Source organism: Pelmatolapia mariae, linkage group LG20 (genome assembly GCF_036321145.2).
Source record: "Pelmatolapia mariae isolate MD_Pm_ZW linkage group LG20, Pm_UMD_F_2, whole genome shotgun sequence".
NCBI classification, from domain to species: domain Eukaryota; kingdom Metazoa; phylum Chordata; class Actinopteri; order Cichliformes; family Cichlidae; genus Pelmatolapia; species Pelmatolapia mariae.
In genome coordinates this window covers 7,118,036-7,137,368 of record NC_086244.1, presented here as the reverse complement: position 1 = coordinate 7,137,368, position 19,333 = coordinate 7,118,036, and the positions used below count along the sequence as shown (strand labels likewise).

At 38.1% G+C, this 19,333-nt stretch overlaps 1 protein-coding gene across 2 annotated transcripts; it reads right to left on the bottom strand.

Moving 5' to 3' along the window:
* Window positions 1-2,071: 2,071 nt before the first annotated feature.
* On the bottom strand, window positions 2,072-19,011 carry hnf4a (hepatocyte nuclear factor 4, alpha). Of its 2 annotated transcripts, XM_063463887.1 has the most exons (11): window positions 18,819-19,011; window positions 8,580-8,719; window positions 6,522-6,696; window positions 6,062-6,156; window positions 5,459-5,565; window positions 5,212-5,367; window positions 4,588-4,675; window positions 4,329-4,481; window positions 3,948-4,184; window positions 3,669-3,791; window positions 2,072-3,206 (listed from the first exon to the last, which is right to left on the bottom strand). In XM_063463887.1, exons 3-11 carry the CDS (start codon window positions 6,668-6,670, stop codon window positions 3,064-3,066), a joined length of 1,251 nt encoding a protein of 416 aa, XP_063319957.1. In that variant the 5' UTR covers window positions 6,671-6,696; window positions 8,580-8,719; window positions 18,819-19,011; the 3' UTR covers window positions 2,072-3,063. The 2 variants fall into 2 exon arrangements, with proteins under 2 accessions (XP_063319957.1, XP_063319956.1); XM_063463886.1 differs by lacking the exon at window positions 8,580-8,719.
* Window positions 19,012-19,333: the final 322 nt, after the last annotated feature.

Sequence of the window (19,333 nt, the reverse complement as noted above, 5' to 3'; positions counted from 1 at the left end):
ATACTTGTACGCAGGTTATACCATCCTCGTATTGCATTTCAAAGCAGTAGATGGCAGAATTTACCTTCATGTTTCCGCGGCTGCTTCCTTGCCACTGTAGGCTTCATGTCGTCTCGAAGGCTATGTAGGTAGATAATTTTTTAATACAAATTTTACATTTGGGATTCGTTTCACTACAGGATTGATCATACAACAAGGGGTTGGTGTTTTGTTCTTTAAAAATGCAAGCAATTGACTAAATGTCTAATTAAAGGGGGCGAAAAAGAAAGAAAATATGGATATGAGCTTTAGGCTAATGTCCACTACTTGTGTCAAACCAATTTAACGATGATGTATTGTGATATACATCCAGGATATGTTAGGTATTGTGCTAAAGAGAGAACCAAGAACAAGGCGGGGGGGTCCCATGTAGGCTGAGAATAACTGATTAAAAATAAATATGTTGTAGGAAAGTGGTGTATAAAAGATTATGCATGATTTTCATGGTGACAAGGCGAGAGAAATGGTTTGTGGCCACCACATGTAAAACCATTTCATTTGTGAAGGTTGGCTTTTTGTTGCCTGTCCAGTGCACTTGTCATCACTTTCATTTGCACAAATCCAAGTAAAATAGTTTACACAATAGTTAGGCAACAGTTAACAATAGTTCAGCCTTCCTAACCAGACAAACGCCTGCAGTTTAACTGACATCATGCTTGTGTATTTTAAAATTGGCAAAATAAAGTGTAACTAAAACTTAAAATTAAAGGGTCTTGAGGACAAAGTACAATATATGCATTGTGCATTGTGATAGAGTGGATGTGGAAAGCATCATAACATTAAACATAAAACAGCAAACACAAGATTTCAGTAAAGCGCAAGCACCTTAAAGCTGAACTTGAGATGTTGCAGATATGTGACTGCTAACCATGTGACATTAGCTTTTCTTTCATTTTGGACACTTTGGAATGGTGACAGTGTACAGTCAATTGAATGTCAGACAAGCTTAGAGACCAACTGGTGACCATCTGGCAATCACTGTTCATGAGAGGAAAATGAGTGTTCCCCAACCAGTTGCAAGAGGTCGCCAGCAGTTGCTGGGAAAATATTTGCTAAAGTCCTTAGTCAAAGGCCTAGAGACCAATCAGTGACTCTCATATTTCCCCAGCATCACACCTGTTGCTAGGGAAAAATGTGTATTCCCTAGCTGGTTGGAAAAACCTCTTTCTGATTGCTTTGCTTGCTAGCATATTGCTGTGGTCCCCCATAGTTTTCATGGGAGTGACAGACTTGTCTACAAATATTGCCCAGCTGCTCTTAGAGCTGTGGTGAAACTGTGGCAAGTGCAGTATAAACTGGAAACCAGGACCATTCACCTTCAGAGTTAAAAGCTGCACCTTTTAAAACATGTTGACTACATTACTGAGGAACAACTTTTAATTGGAAGGCAAAAGTCTCAATTTCCAGTTTGCATCACACCCTTTTCACAAGTTATACTACAATTTTTTGCATAGTTAGCAGAAAATTACAGGCAACCATGGAAATCTGCTTGCAACCAAAGCAGTCAATATGTTTTTGTTGCAGGATCTTGTTTGCAACAGATTTCACCCAGCGAGAGCCAACAATCTCCAGAAAGTACAATTTTGTTTCCTAGAAATCTCAATAGTTATGTCTCACCAATGGTCCTGTTGAAGCTCTCATTATGGGCAGTAATATTAAAAGTAATCCTCCTCTAGATACTTCTATTTTTGTACTTGTTTTGAATGTAATGCTTTGTTTCCATTGCAAAAAGTAATATGAGCTTAACAATAGCACACACAGCATTCATTGTTTTCTAGATGCAGTGCACAAATATATCTGCATCTCTCTATCTGGAGTCAGCGCTATCTGTAATGATTTTATGGCAGCTTATCAGCCTGAAGTTGCAGTAGTCTATCAGGGACCAAAAAGCACTGCCACGTTGGACCTATTTTTTTTTCCACTAGAGACTTCCCATTTATCTTTGAAAGAATGTGTAATGCAAATGCAGTGAATTCCTTGGTGGCCACTTCTCTTGTGACCGTAGTATAAATACATAGCAGAAAAAGCAATGTAAAAATAAACCGTAAGATTTATTAACTCAACTTCACATTGTAAGGCAAAACATTACCTGGTTTTGTAAGGCAGTACAGGTTAAAAGGCACAATTTATTCCATCAGTTAAACCATGACAAAGTACTAAACAAAACAAAACAAACAAACAAACAAAAAAAAACACACAATATATTTTTAAAACCCAACACAACATATTATTGGGAAACTTCTTTAGCATGTCTGCCTGTGACTTTTTAAAAGTCTCTGTGTAGATAACAATATACAGCCCGCCAAACTTGGTTATACTGGAGTAAATTTTAAAACTTTAAATTTCACTCCTGTAAATATGCATATCCCAGTGTATAAAACAAACCCCATATATTTTAGTTTTGCCACAAAATATTTGAGAGCAACTCAAAGGAAAAGCTGAACTCTTTAGAGGAATTTTCTTTAGCTTTTTTTTCTGAGTTCATTTTATTGTTAAGAAACATGAAATAAAAAATAAAAAGTTAAACACTAAATATATGACAGTGTAAGGCCTGTTGTAACATTCATGAAATACTGACATGATTACTTTGCCATTTCTAACATAAGCCTTACTGCACACACTGAGGACATGCATAGGACATAATGGAATTGAAGTTACCCAATAATGAGCTATAATATATACAGCAGTGTACTTCTAAGTGTCAGTCTTACAGAAAGGCAGTAAGCCTAGAAGATTACAATGCTTATGGTTTTATCTGGCCTTCACTGAGCCATGAAGCTCAGCTGCAGCTGCATACATGTACAAAGTGATGCCTGAAAACTCAGGCTATCAATCTGTAAAGACCACACCTGCAGATTTTTATTATGTATATATATATATATATATATATATATACATACAGTATTCAGCTACTTTAGGGTTCCAGTCAAGTTAACAGCTTCAATGCTGATTGTGTATAAACATACATTTAAAGACCCTGGTTTAATTAGAAAAAAACTGAAGGAATAAAGATTTAAGGGGTTGTTAAATGGCCTCCTGTTTTGTAATAGTTGGTTGAGGGATGGAGGTTGGCTGCTTGGGAACAGTGGCTATGACCCCCTGAACCATTTTATAATGTTCTGAGCTGGAGGCAGCGGGTGGAGATGGAATTGGGGTTTCAGGAGTGGCTGAAAAGTAGAACACAGAGAGAAAGCAGTTACTAAGGTGGAGAAACTGCAGCACAAGCAGGTGAATATTTATTATCTTACAGTATGACGCGGGGGTAACACAAGATTCCAATAAGGAATAAGCACTTTTGTGAAATTTGTCAGAGCATTAAATATGTTCAGAAAGAATAACAGAAGTTTTCTTTTACAAAATAAGCCAGATTAGTTTCTGTGAACAACTTAGGGGATTATTTTGCCAAGCCTATTTGGCCTTCCAGCTACCTGACTTGGCTGCACATGGAGCTGCGTGAGGAAAATTTGATGGGCTCTCTTCATTAAAATACAAATGATTAATGATTGTGATCACCTTCATTAGACTTGAAGTTTTTACCATATGTAGCAATAAAAATCCCTGACAGTTTTAAGCTAATGACAGACACCAAATCTTAAATGTAGCAATGCATTAATGTATTTTGTGCTTACAGATTTGACCATTATGGATTGGCGTTGGCATATTGCTGGTCACTATAACATTGGTGCTGAGGTGCTCCTGAACCAGGTGAGGATGCAGAGAGTGAGGTGCATGTGGTGCTTCATTAGCAGAACCTGGAAGAAAAAACCCAACAATTGTCAGTTAATCGTAATTTATTGCTGAATAGTGGTTTGATGCAGTTCTGTCCACTTAATGCAATGCCTACAGTTTCAGAATTCATGCTATAGTAAATTTTGCTAAATCTATCTGTACTGACAACCATTTCTCACCTCCAAGAAGCATTTCTTGAAGCAGATTGTCAATCTTGGCCATGCCGAAGAGTTTCACAAACTGGATCTGTTCAATCATTTGCCAGGTGATGCTCTGTAGTGTCGGCAGGAGCAGGAGAAGCTCTCCAAAACGGCCTCGAGAGTCATATTGCCTGTCGTTGATGTAGTCCTCCAGGCTCACCTGGACCTGGTATCGCATCCGCTTGATCTTTCCAGGGTCACTCAGACCTTTAGCATCTATGGGCAAATGTTAGCAAAGAGAAATGTTTTAATGACCAACATCTGTATATAATGTGGTCTAGCTGAGTTTTTCAAGTTTTCACTCAAGTTACTGGCTTGGAAAGAAGCTCAAGAATCTGAAATGTTTGTCAGGACTGGTACCTGGGTCAAAGAAAACTATGGCTTTTAAGCAGGCATATTCATTGTCATCTATCTGAAGCTCTTGGAAAGGAAGCACCAGCTCATCCAGGATTCTCACTGCTACTCTGCCCACCTCCAACTCTGGGCAGTTTCTGGGAATGATGTGGTCATTTCCTGCAGGAGAAACACATTTTGGGAAAACTCACCATTGGAATAGGGAAACGGCATGATTATATGCAATATGAGTGCGGTATCATACTGCATTGTGTGTCAGTTTTACCTAATAAGAGGATGTCTTTGTAAAGCATGGACCTCTTTGCAGCACCGAGAAGGAGATGTTCTCCTGCATGAGCTCGAAGCAATGCCACCTGCAATGAAAGTGAATTAAAAGACAGTTTGCTATGAAATAATAACTCCTCTATGTGATACGTGTTTATATTATATAGTTCTGTCTGTTTTTTTTAAACTCCCCTCACATGAACCTCACTGGTTGAACTAAAATTGGCAAAGAAGGCCATCTCACTGTATCAGCAAATCAGTTACTAAGGCTCGGTGATCACACTGTTAATGATTCTGCAGTTTGTTTTTTTTCAAGAAGCAGTGTGACATTAAAACCAGCTCATCATGTTCCAGCTGAGGATTAAAACACATTAACCATTCTGGTTGAAAATTTTAAGAGAGAGTGATGAAAAACCCTGTCATCCTTAGACACTGGAAAACTATTTCCTCCTCTTTTCTTTTTTCTTTTTTTACTGCAGTGTTATTTGATTAAGGAAGAACATAGTCAGTGACAGTCCCACAGCCACGTGTCCCTCAACCCTCATTATGGTTTTGAGTATACTGGTTGATGAATGACCAGAGTGTCTATACCACTGTGTACACTCTGTCTGTGTATGGGTCTCACCTGGTCATCCAAGGGCAGGTCACAGAAGGCTGGGATGTACTTGGCCCACTCCACTAAGACCAACAGCTGCTGTTTCATGGACTCACACACATCTGTGATGGTGGCGATCTTTTTAGTCCGTATGTCACCATTGAGTATAGGAGCAGGGGATGTGATCTACACAGGAAAATGCATTTATGAAGTCATTTGATGTCTTGTTACAGTTACAGTAGATATGAGCCCCAAACATGATGTACGGCCACCTTACCTGTCTTGACAGTACGTCTGCCTGGATGAGTGCGTTGATGGATGGTAAACTGCTGTCTTCATAGCTGGATCTCCTGGTACTGATTCTGTCTCGTTCGTTCTGTACAGCTAAAAAAAAAAGAACATTCACAGATTTATAACGTGGCAGCAAGATGTAGGTTGCATTTGCAAAGCAAAAGATAAAAGTGGAACTTTCATGCAGTTATATTTTTGTAAATGCAAGAAAAGTGCTGAATTTTCTCATTTCCTTTGTTGCACAAACACGGAACACAGAGTGATTTGAAAGAAAAATATGTCTTCCAAGGTTGCCATGTTTATCAGTATATGGCTATTATTGCTTGGAAATGTTTGCTCAGCATAAGCTGGTCAGAGACTTAAGCACTCCGTGGAGTGAACATTAACAAAGTAGTCCTCTCCTGGGTGTTGCAACACACTTAGACAAGTCATATCAATTTAGTGGAGACAGCTCAAGCTCTGGTAGTGATTTGCTGATTAAATTCTCTTTTGTTTTGTGACGCAAGAGATTCTATTGTTTTAACACTAAAAAAAATTCACATAGATTGACTTTTGAGATTGGTTTAGTGAAGAGATAAAAGACATCTACCTTCTTTCTTCATGCCAGCTCTGAAGCACTTCTTCAGTCGGCAATACCTGCATTGATTTCTCTTGTCTTTGTCCACAATGCATTGTCTGTTAAACCTGTAAAAGTGAGTGGATTACGTTTGTTTGTGCTATCACGGATTCAAAAAGGAAACTTGATGAAGGAATCAATACAAAGTGCAGCAATTGGATACAAATTGAAATAGATGAAGTAAAAATTCCACATGCTTTATTTTTCAAGTATCTTAAACATGAAGAATATATACATATATATGTAATGATTGAATCCATCAACATTTAATCACAAGACTGTAATCAGAAGATTGCATTTTTAATGATAGCAATCTTTGCTTGTCTACACAGTGGCACATAACTGAGAATTAAATGCATTGGCTAGATGTCCATTGCTTTTTCATTGTCACACAAACAGTAGCAGTATTTTTTAGTTGAAGAGCCTCCCTCACCTGCATGAATACATGTGGTTTTTCCGGACGCTGCGTCTGAAGAAGCCCTTGCAGCCATCACAGCTGGAGGCACCGTAGTGTTTACCTGTAGCTCTGTCTCCACATATGGCACACAAACTGCCTGCAGCCAGGTGGCTCGCGGCGTTCATGTTAGCGCTTTCAGCTGGTGAGGAGTCTGACATGAGAGAGAGAGAGAGAGAAAGGAAAAAGAGGCTCATCAGGCCAACAGGCTTTTAGGTGATTAGCTTTAATTCACCGGAACAAGGTTACCTGAAACTAGAAGAAGCGTGTTTTTATTTTTAAAAGTCTAATCATATGCCAGACAGCAAACTTGAACTGCCAGGTTGGTTTAATTCTAGGTGTGAAAGACCGAAGTGAAGACACTCATCAGCTCCATTGACAGCTGATCAAAAGCAGCCCTCCAGAGAACTGCAGGGATCTGTTAGCAGCCTGAGTAGCTCAGATAGCGTCAACAGAGCTCAATTGATGTAGGTTTGATTACCTATGAAAGGCAATCACTGGAGACAGTTTTTGTTTAAGCCACTCTCACAGTCACCAGAACAAAGCTGATTATCATAGTTTGCCATGACACATGCTAAAGAAATGTACAATATATAAAAGTGGTAGGCTGGTTCTTGGAGAGGCACTTTTAAATATTTTTCAATGACAGAATATAATTGTGTAAATGATTTAAAAAAGTTTTGTGCTGAGATAGGTCTCCATTAGGCTTCCTTTTTTTTTGCTTCTTTGGAAATTTTAGAATCAGGATCACAGCCAGATGTCATGGGAGACTGCATATACAAATACGTTGGTGTCACTGTAAGCACATATCCAAAAACTACATCCATTCTCCTCAGTTTAGACTCTGTGGGAACAGACCGTTTGTAACAAGAGAAGGGTGATCATGATACTAAAGCTACTGCTTCATCACCGAATGAAGATCAATCCCCTGTAATCAGTCTGACACCACATCCCTGTACAAGCTGGAACAGGTTAAAATTGGTTGGGCCAAATGACCCAAGTGCACTGAGAATACGACAGTCTCGTAAAACAAAATCTCTTAATGTTTCATCGCACCCAAGGTGGTAAAAGAAGACCACTGAACAGGATCATCTCTCTACGAGCAGGAGCAGATGGACAAATGACCCCTTATATCACTTCACGCCAGAACTTGTGCTCTCCTCTCCTGACCAAAGTTTTAAATCAGTAAAAGTTTCAAAGTTCAAAGGCAGCGCTGCATATATGAGACTCACCTGCACCCAAGGGGAGCACTTGCATGTTTTCGAACTCCAGCGTGGTATAGGCTGGGTCCAGAGCTTCGCTGTAGTCTGCCATGTCCATGTCTGCTAGTACTTTAGGCCAACAAATTCTCAACTACTTGACAGTGGGACAGAAAGACTTGTCCAAGAAAGTAGAGTGCCCCACTCCTTCTCCTTCTCCACCTTCCTTTCTCACACCCCCACACACCTCAGCAAACCCCCCTCCTTCTTTCTGGGTCTAGCTCCGCCCAGTGACAGGACAGCTCCCTGGCCCAGTTGAGTGGTATAGGGACCTACTGGTGTTAGAGAGGTGAACAGTGACTGACAGCAGAGCTGGTGTCCTTCTCTTCCTTCCCTCATACCACTAACCAGAGAAGAGGTGGAGTGTCAGTCCGGTTGATGGTTAACCAGAGTGTTCACTGGTGAATCACAGGGTTGTTTTTTTTTTAAGAGATAGCACAGCTTTGATATCTGCCATCGCTGCATGTCAGTAATGGATAAACATTTCCTCAACCTGAGCTATGTCAGTTCACTCCTACTACATCATTTGACACCATTTTGAACTATTCATTTTATAGCTGACACTTTCCTTGCATGCCCATATCACATGCACACCAATTAAAGCTTGGATATTGGTACAAACGAAAGTGCCTGCAGAAAGACCTGGAATAAGGCGGAAAGTAACTAATTCCAATTTTTTTTGAAATTTTACAAATTTTGAAAGCACTTGAATATTTCTGTTTGATGCTACTTTACATTTCTGCTCCACTGTGAAAAAACATTACAACTTTTTTCTTGCCTTTTAGCTCAGCAGCCCCCCTTGTCTCCCCTCTGCACGTCAGCCAAAACACTCAGAGGCTGCCTTTTGTTGCTTAAATATTCAGAAAGCTTGTATGACTCCAGGTCCAAAGCTTCCAACCGATCCTCACAGATGCTCCTCTGCACAGATAGAATAAAAAATATCAAAACATTCCTCTGGTTTTGTTTTTGATATTTAATATTAACTGAGGCTTATTCAGGAATCACTCCATGACAACAGACGTAGTTTGCACATCAATATATTACGGAAGTTATTAATTATTATTTTAAACAGAGGATAAATAATTATATCGCCTGACTGTTTATAAAGCAGTTTAACTTTAAAGCCAGCTTGATTACCTTGACCTTGAATAATTGCACTGTACTTTCGTCAGATAAAAAGTAGAGGAAAAATACTTTTACCACCACAAGATAACCACAATCAAATAAAATTAACCACCATATTCAAACATACTTCCATGTGTATTACATTGCTAGGAAACCTGAGTTAATTCTGCCATAATTAGCGGGGAAAATACTTGCTTAACCACAAGTGATGCCTTTATGTAAAAGCCTTCATTGTTTGCTATAATGCAAGGTTCACGTGAGGCTTTTCCAAGAGCTCCAAGCTTGTTGTAAAGGCGGCTGCTCCTCTGAGAGACAGCTTAGATGACTCAGAGGAGCCTAAAGAAGCCTTTTAGAAAAATAAAAAGAGTAATGGTGGGTCATTTAATGATTCTTTACAGAAATTTTACATTTAATGCCACAAAATATGCAATAAAATGCAGTGAAGTGACACCGGCTTGTTTTACAGTTTACAAGGTTACAGATTTATTAGTTGTGGGTATAAAAAAAGCATGAGCAGACAGAGTGAATCTTTTAGAAATGCACAAACATACGCAATTCTGAAAATGAGATTTTTAAAGGTGAACAGTGAACAGAGTTAATCAAACATCTGGCCCCCTCTGCCCCCGAGGATGGAAAATAGTTCAATCAAAATCTGAGTTACAGAGTAGAGAGGCCAGCTTGATGCCTAGATTAAAATCCCTCATCCAAGCCACCAACTTTTGCTCCTATCCAGTTGTCTCTTTCAGGAAAGGCCTTGTTCATGTCAGCAATACAATGCCAAAGCACAGTTTGCACACATTACAACAGCATGTAAAAGAGTCCATGCTAAACTATCCAGTCAGCAGTCCACACATGTATTATGAAGCAAAAACTAACACAGAGGAACCTGTTAAGGAGTTCGTTTAAAAAAGTAAAGCAATTAATCTCCTCAGTTGTTTTCTATTTACAGTTATTAAAAGAGGTGATGATAAGTAGCATTAATTATGCGTAGTGCAAGTTTTTTTTTTGTTTTTTTTTTTTGTCGGGTTTCAACATTTGATATATTAATTTTGTTCAGTTTTTTAAGTTATAAGTTAAATCATTTGAAAATCATTGAATTTACTTTTTTTTTTTTTTACATTTTACAAAGTATCCCAAATCAGAACTGCTGTTTACTAGATAGTTTCTCTTTTTAGATCCATAAATATAGAAGAAGTATTATGAAGCCATTTCTAAGGCTCTGGGACACCAGTGAACCACAGTGAGAACCTTTATCCACAAAGAAAAAACTTGGAACAGTGATGAACCTTCCCGGGATTGGCCGGCCTACCCAGAAAAGCATCAACGACTCATCCAGGAGGTCACAAAAGAACCCAAAAACCTGCAGGCTTCACTTCTCCATGTTAAGGTCGGGATTCATGATTCAACAATAAGAAAGAGACCGGGCAGAAATGGCATCAATGGGAGAGCTTCAGCAGAAAACTGCTGCTGACCAAAAGGAACACAAAGGCTTGTCTCGCATTTGGCAAAAAACATCTTGATGAACCACAAGACTTTTGGGAGAATCTGGACTGATCTGGAAAGTTTGAGTCCTGTTACATCAGGCGTAAAATTAACACTTTCATAAAAGAACATCATACCAACGATGTGATGGTCTGGGGCTGCTTTCCTGCTTTAGAGCCTGGACGACGTGTTGTAATTGACAGAACCATACTTTCTGCTTTCTACCAGAAAACCTGAAAAGTCATGCACGCTTGAGTTATGCAGCACGCCAATGATCTGAAACACTCTACCAAAAAATCTTGAACCAGCAGAGTCAATATCCGGTCCCAAATCTGATTGAGATGCTTTAAAATGATCTTAAACGGGCCGTTCACCCTCCAATGTGGCTGAATTACAACAATTCTGCAAAGAAGAATGGTCCAAAATTCCTCCACAGTGATGTGGAGGAATGTGTGGATATAAGTAGTAAGTAAGTAACATTTAAGTAACACTCTCCCCTGCAGCTCTGCACTGTCATTATTCTGACAGTTTCACTATATATCCTACTTTATTTATATAGCACCTTTCAAGACAAAGATCACAAAGTACTTCACGAAGAAACACCAGAGCATTTCAAACAAAAACAAATAAACAGTTAACCAAACGCAATTCCATTGCATGGTTGTTAATAAAGGAAATCATCATCTTAAAACTGCATTTTGTATTTAGTCAGGCTATTTTTGATCTAATATTAACATTAGTTTAACGATCTGAAACATTTGAGTGTGACAAATATACAAAACCTAAGAAATCAAGAAGGGGGCAAATACATTAAACACAGTAAATCTCATGGGTTCCCTGTACAGTGTAAAGACCAGATGAGTAGAAGTTGATGGTAATTTAAAAACTGTTCATGAGTATTTTATTTAAGCCTCATATACAAAAATATTTACTGTATAATTTAACAGTTTTAATTGAATGTAATTACATGTGAAGGTAAATGTGCCACCTTTAAACTGAAAATAATGCAGCATTGGTTATTAGGCACATGTGCACTCAGTGAATGATTTTCATGCCCAGAATCTGATTGTTTACATAAATAACTTTTGTGTTTGCGCAAAGCAGAAAGCAGGCTGATCCTGCATGTCACACAGCAAACAAGAGCCTTGTATTTGCAGAAAACGTACTAGTACATAGCAATAGGTCAACGATCTCAAGTTCAGACGGACCTCAAAAGCACTAAACCCCATGTAGGTGAAGTCGTTAATCATGTACTCAAATTATACGGTGGGCTCATAAAATTATTTATCTTCATGCAGGCAAACATCCATGCCTGTAGACTTCTGTGTGTGACTGAGAGATGATTTGCTTAATGATTAAATATTGATAAAAAACCCTCTTACTAAGAGCCAATCAGAAAGGAAAATGGAAGCAATCAACTTCTGATTAAACTACTGTTTTTCTGAATGTCAGGAAAGGTCACAGATTTACATTCACTTTAAGCTTTCATGGTAATTAGACACTTTAAACAATGCAATTAACTTAACGTAGACCCATTATCAAAAAATGATTAGCAGCTTTTTGCACACTCCTACAGTGTGCACAGGTGATTGTTCTGTATCAAACTGGAGCATGTTGTTTCACTTGTGTGTGCAGAGGTCATCCATTACAACACTGCTTCATGTTCGATCCATGCTGCTCTTCTGCAATGCCCATATTTGCTCAAGAAGTGTGCTGATTATTTCAAAGCAGTCAGAGAGTGGGGGGAGAGGGAGAAGAACTGATGATTGGAGAATCAGTGTGGAGCTTTGAATGAGTCACTGCAGCAAATCTTATCTCCCCCTATCATTAAAGTACTTGTATCATTGCTGCCATCTTAAATTTCTGTGAACTCCTCAAGGAACAGTCGTATATGGGACTATAAAATATAATCTGCATGGTTATAGCTTTCTTAATCATAAACCCACAAACAGTTTTGATATGTTAGAAAGGGCAGGCTGAAATTCTTCCGTGACTTATCTGTGATTTGTGGTGGGGGGAGGGGGGGGGGTGGTTTTAACATACTGTACATTTCCTCAAACTGGACCGACACGTGCAGCCAACATAGGCTCTCTGGGCAGCTCACGTTCTTGCTGATGTCAAATTCTAATGTAGCCACTATATTTAAATTAATTAATTAAAGACTACAACTCATCTTAGGCAACATTTTTCTAAAGGTATAGTTTAATATGACTGTAAATGTCAGTTTAGCTTGTTTAGTGTAGCATAAAGACGGCAATATAAGGAGAAGCAGCTAACCCGTTTAGTTAAAACATCTCCGGTAGCTATGCTAATGTGTTACTAATTTTATTTCATATTGCTCATGCAGTCATTCAGTCTAATGCTAAGAAGTAAATCATTCATTATTCATTAATACTGGTGGTAAGAAAATGTTATATAGCTTGATAAAAGAGCTCAGTATGTCAGTGTTCCTGGACACAAATTTCCTGCCCTTGTTTTTGTGTCCCTGAAAATAATGTTTTGTTACTTCTTTTTTTTTAATTTGAAAAATACTTGGTAAATACTAGTAAATTTCACTTTCTTTTTTTTCTCTGTCCATCTAAATGAAAACACAAAAACAATGTCAAACACAGCAACAGGTGGCGGTATAACCCTAACTGTATAGAAATGTTGGCAAAAATAAATGATTACATGGTAAACAGCCTGACTGTAAACAAGGAAATAAAGGTGCAATGATGAGTTTCTGAAAATCTTAAACCTGGACGAAGTTTTTCAAAAGTTTAAAATTCTGTGGTTCAAAATGGCAATATACGTAGAAAAACTGTGTTTACCAAGATATGTGTGTACATGGGAAAAGGGGCTAGGTTTATTGATTGATTGATTGATTGATTATACTTTATTCATCCCGAGGGAAATTGGGTTAAGGCTGCCAGCCGTGCCAGCGCCGTCTTAGGCTAATGTATAGGCTAATGTCGTGAAATATAAAGTCATACAGCATGACAATTCATTGTTTCCATGAACTTGAATAAATACACATCTTTTATGTAACTATTTGACATTTTTCTCTGTTTTTTTTTTTACACTTGTATTATTTTTCAGTGTTTTTTTTATTTTTTTTATTTTGTATATTTTGTTATAGTTAGCATGGTGACGCAGTAAAGAAACTGTGCATTCACCTGCTTCTCAGATGGTCATGTTTCCCTAGTTTGGAAACATTCTTCTGACTTTGTTGTATGTTTTTAAGTGATAAGAACACACATGTTAAAAGAAGATGTGTTATTGTGTGTTTTATTGCTGTTTTATTACACTGAGCATTCAAAATACATACTGTTGGCTGTTTACAGTAAAATACTGCATTGACCTGACCTGTAGGATTATTGCAAATAATCTAGGTCACTTAATTCGGACAGCAACTGTTGTACTAAAACTGGCTACATTTCCTCTCCAGGGCACTCATATGATCCTTTATAAATAGGAGCAAAACCCCCAAGGTCAGATTGTGTAGTGTTCTGAGAAATTACAAAAAACCAAGAGCTCCATCCCAGACTCTGCTTGTTGAACAAGTGTGGCTTGTTTGTAAGCCATACTTGTGCAAGAAAAAGCAACGCTGCATCTGAACACACATTTGGTGAAAACACATCATATCATCACAAACATTTCATACTAGCTGTCAAACACAGTGGTGTAGGAGTCATGATTTGGTTTGGAGCCACAGAATCTGGGCACCTTGCAGACACTGAGCCTACTACGAATTCTTGTGTATACCAAAGTATTCAAATTAGAGGTCTCCTGTGCATAGAGACAGTAATTGCAGGTACACCTGTTGTAAACAGAAAAAATCAAACCATCCTGACTTTAACCTAACTGAAATGTTGTGGTAGGACTTTAGGAGAGCAGTGTGAACCAGTTCCTGCACAGCGCAATGAAGCAACATTATAAAAAGGGTGAACCAAAATTCTTCTACACTTCTGCAGTTATATATATTATAGTTATACAGAAAATTATTACTTGAAGTTATTGCTGCTAAAGGTGGTTGTGCAAGCCACTGAATACTTATTGTATACTTATTTTCACTTTCTTTTTTTTTTCTCAATGTTAGGAGCATAGATAAGCCACAGTGGAAACTTGTGTGCATGTGTACTGCATAGAAAACAACTACTATCAGGTAAGTGCCAGAACTTTAAAGCCCAGGGTCAGGTCATAATGTTTGTGGTGCTGTAATACTCAAAAAAAAATCTTTATGACAATTCGAACCCCCCAAAAATACAATCAGTGACTTCTATTTAAAATATAATAAAGAATGCAAGATATCTAGTCTGTGATAACATGATAACTTTACTAGTTATTTTCCAAATTGCTGAACTCCATTTTCCAATAATGTTCACATGAAATGGCAAGCAATAGAACTGCCAAACACCTCACAAAGCAGTCAGTGATTGAGTTAGCATGCTAACATTGTACCTTTCCATGTAGAGATGCTAACTTATTTGAAGACTTTTTTTTAATCATGGCAACAAATCTCATTCTTAAGGCTGTTACACAACCAGGTTCCCATGGTGTTTCAAGACAACAAGCCTATAACTCGGATTATACATGTGATTTTGATTAGGTTTTTATTACCATGTTATTGCCTCTTTAAATATAGGAAATTTTAAAACCATAAAAAAGTTAAACATTACTAGTTGGGTTCAGTATGTTGCAGAGTGTCATGTGTATTAAATCCTGACCAGACATGGCTACAATGACAGTTACAATAACCCACCACTGTTGTCATTTCTTTCTATTGGTACTTTAGTACTGGAGTTGTGTTGATGTGCCGGGACCAGATTTACTAGGCAATTGTGATGCAGCAGTTAACAAAACCACTCAAAACAGTCATTCATCAACAGTAATCACATTTACATGTGACAGCTTAAGCTTATCAGCAAGTCAATAGTGTGTGATTCAGCTACATGGGGGCAGAATATGCATACAATTAATGATTTTTTTATTTATTTGTCTTGTAGCAGGTTTTTCTCTGGTTGTATTAAATGCTGTTAAAGGATGATTGTCTTGCTTTGTTTTTTAAAGTAGTCAAATGCAGGGATTGTTTGAGAGCTATTTATAACAAAATATAATGAAATAAAGTGAAATAAGTAATCAATTATTTCTTTTTTTAATGTAGTGAACAGAATATAAATAGAGTCTTAAGCCAAAGCTGAATTTTGATAAAAGCTGCAGCTGGCAATGGCCATTTGACTTTTAAATGAAGTGGGAGGCTGCCATGTTAAAATGTGATGGGCCAGACTGAACTGTCTTATAATCAGTCACCCAAACTCTTGCCCTGAGGCTAAAAGTCAAAGGATCGCTGAGACCTGATGTAATACTTGTGTGATTCTCCCCTTTGAAATTTCAAACTCCAGTTTGTGAACAAAGTCCTGTCTATCTTCTGAATAGGAATCTCCGACCACTGACCAAACTCCATTTGTAACCACTGCCTATTTGTACCTTCTCCTCAATGACTACATTTCATTTCCCCAAGTCCGATCTCAAAGGCAGGCGGCAGGGAAGCAGCATAATAAAATCAAAATGCAGAAACCAGCAGCTGGGAGGAAAAAAGACGAACGTGGTGGCCTGGAAGAGTTAATAAGATGTGGAATATAAACTCTGTGGGGACTTATTTTGCTTCTTTCAAAGAGAGCTTCACCTTAGTGGAAAAGCAAGGCATAACCAGGAATGTGTTGATGTTGATAAGAGGAAAACAGAAGGAAACAATGTGCTGGCTGCAGCAGATTTAAGGCCGGCAGAAAAAGCCTGCTGCAGTAGATGGAGGAGATAGGTGAGTAGAGTGTCATGGCAAAGACCTTGTCAACAGATAGCTATCTGCAAATAACACAGCTTATGCAAGCCCGTGTGGTTGAGTGGGGGAATATCATATTTTCTGGGCTAGTGGAATATTCTGTTCCTATAATAATGCAGATTTATCATTTAAGAAGATTGAATTACTGTCTTGCATCATTTTCTGATGGTTTTATGTGAGCATGTTTATTCAGTAAAATTGTGTTATGCGTTACTCCTGCCTCTGTAGTGGAAATTACTTTGACAAAGCTCATATAAATATCTTATTTTTCCTTTTTCCTGTCAAATATTAGCATTCTACTTACACAGAGAAGATAATGCAATCTCAAAGGCACACGAAGCCTTATTCATTAAAAGCCAGTTTGTCACCTTTATTTACACAGTTTTTAAGGTTTTGTGCTAAAATGACAAATCGGATTGCCAAAGAAATCCTTAAAGAGCCGTCTTCATGTTAATTAAAATGATTTCAAAGTTTTATCGTTTAATGTTTTCAACTCACTCTGTTTACTTTTAAATTAGCTTTCTGAAGATGATTTTCATCGGGGCTGAAATAAAATCTTTTCAGTGAAAGAGCAGGCAAGTTGTCAAATCGCCCTCATGGGTACTGTTTGCTCTCATGTAATGATAAACCAAGAGCGTCTATTAGTTGTCTCATGATATTATAAGAGGTTAAAGATTTAGCTAATAAATTAGATAGGCTGATGGAAAATTATATTACAATACCCTTTTCCAGTTTCTCTTTGTGACTTCTACCCACTAAAGGCACTTTACTAAGGTGTATTTCTTTACAGATATTAACTTAGGCCACAAGTATTTCTTTATCTCAAAGATTTATTAGGCAATTCAACCTTTCAGTACATCTTTTATAAATAAAACTGAAAGCGACACACTTTACAGAAAAACAAATTCACAAAAACATGTTTCTACTTCAGTCAGACTGAAAACCTCAAGTAGCCCCTGTGCACTAAATAAGTAAACAATTACATCAATAAACATGAAGACCTATGCACTACGTAAATCAATCACAGCATGTGATAAGGGTCTGTAATAATTAACCCTGTTTTGCTGAAGATTCATTTTGACTGCTTTTCCAATCCCCTCTGTCAGCAGCTCTGCTCGGAGCACCTTTATCTCTCTAATTCTCTATAGGTCCTTCAGTGAGCAGCAAATCAATAGACATTTAACCTACAAAGCTCGAATAACAAGACGTGAAGTATTCAGCGCTGCCCTGTCAACGTTAAGTCAAGAGTGCTTTTTGTCCAGCATCTTAACTTGAATTATAATGAACACAGTACACACAGAGTGTTGTCTTTATTTAGTAGGACGTTATCATCACAGCATCTGTAATATCAAATATTTTTTTTATTGTTAAGTGAATTAGCTCAGCTCATTTTTCTCACTGATGTTCTCATTTTAGTCCTTCTGTCTGTCACTGAGGTGACCCGATGTTCTCATTTTATGCAGCACCTTAACAGGTCTGTCAGGGGTGGTGAGCAAAGTACTGAAAGTGTGGAGTAACAGTACCCTAACCAAGTGAAACAATACTCCATTCTCGTTATGTTTGAGGAAATTCTCCCCTTTTTAATTTCAGTAAAAGTAGCCACTCTACGATGGAGAAATACTTTGTAACAAATTGCTACTATGGTGCAGTAGAGGATTACTTGGTAACAGTTTGTTAGAATAGTACACTGGAGAATTACTTTTTAACAAGGCGTCACAATATAGCACAGTGCACTCACCTGCACTGTGCTATAAGTGAAAGTACTGTATGAAGTGCACAGGAATTAGCATCAGCATAGTTTAATCTATAATAATACATTACATGTTTTGTTTTTGATAATCTGAGTAAGTAAACTGTAACTGCAACTAGCAAATAAATGTAGTGTCGTAGAAAGTGTAGTAGAGCAGAGGGAAAGCAGCATAAAATATGGAAACAATGTAACCTCATCAGGTATTTTGCAAAATGAATGTGCTAAACTATGTGAAATGCAGTCAAGTGGAAAGTACAGTATTCCCATCTGAAATTGAGAAGAGAATAACTCATACGTAGAATTAAATGAAAAATTCTCAATTGAGGTTAAACTGGAAGGAAGTCCAGGTGGTGGTTAAGCATGGTTTGCTTCTTTCCATCACTAGGCCCTCTACTTATAGTCCAGTGTTTGTGTCAGTGCTGGTGCTTTCCATCAGTGTCAGGTAATATGAAATCATTGCTTGTCACTGCCATCTTGTGGACATTCAGCAAATCAACACTCAATCCACTTCTCTGTTAACCAGGTTCGTACTACAGTAGTTGTTTAATGCACAAACTGTTGAATCTCTGAAACGTCCAAAATATTCATGATAGAGTCAACTTATTGTAACACATGTTCAAAGAAGCAGCTCTGGTAGGAATTAAAATACCTTTTTTTGTCAAAGCAGCTTTGCAACATGTTTCTTTTGAAAGCCTCGAGCAACAGTAAATTCACAGTACAACAGAATATTGTGTTCATTTTCACAGTACTGTCTTCAATCTTCCAGGGGCTTTACCTCAAAGATTTTAACAAACACACAGCAGGAAAAAAACAAACTACAACTAAGTTTATGTGTCTTTTACCTTTACCCGGGTTGGTAAAGTGGAGGATTCCATCCTGGCCATACATCCCTGGGAAAGCTGAGCTCTGACAGTGCGCCGGCCAGCTGTGTGAAGGCCCATGAGCCTCGTCGCCTCTCCCAGGCCCGGCCAGGCTGAGGCAGGCTAGGAGGAAAAGCAGCTACTGGATAGTGTTGTTTGCTGGGGCCACCAGGCCGACTGTAAGGGCCCAAGGCACATGGGGATAATCCCCTAATGCCTGTCACAATGAGATTTGATTGGAGACTTGAACACTCGGATTATTAGTGTCAAGAGAACAGTGTGTAATACCTGCTCTCCAAACAGGTTGCTAATTGGGCTTTCTGCCTCTGTTAAATGCCCAAGAGGCACACTGAGATTTGTTAAATGTCACATTTGATGTCAGCACAGATTAAGTTTCATTTCATTAGCTGAGTGGTTCCTTCACCCACTAATGTAACTTTAACATAATGCAAGCTTCAGCTATTTATATTATTTCACTATACAAATTCTTTTAAGGG

What these genes read in the sequence shown, in the direction of transcription:
- hnf4a (XM_063463886.1), bottom strand. Translation starts at nt 18,864, where the DNA reads ATGTATGGCCAGGATGGAATCCTCCACTTTACCAACCCGGGTAAAG. An exon ending in CAGACGTACTGTCAAGACAG is followed by an intron (nt 5,368 to 5,458) that starts GTAAGGTGGCCG and finishes TTTCCTGTGTAG; the next exon opens with ATCACATCCCCTGCTCCTAT. An exon ending in ACCTGCCCTTGGATGACCAG is followed by an intron (nt 4,676 to 5,211) that starts GTGAGACCCATA and finishes CTTTCATTGCAG; the next exon opens with GTGGCATTGCTTCGAGCTCA.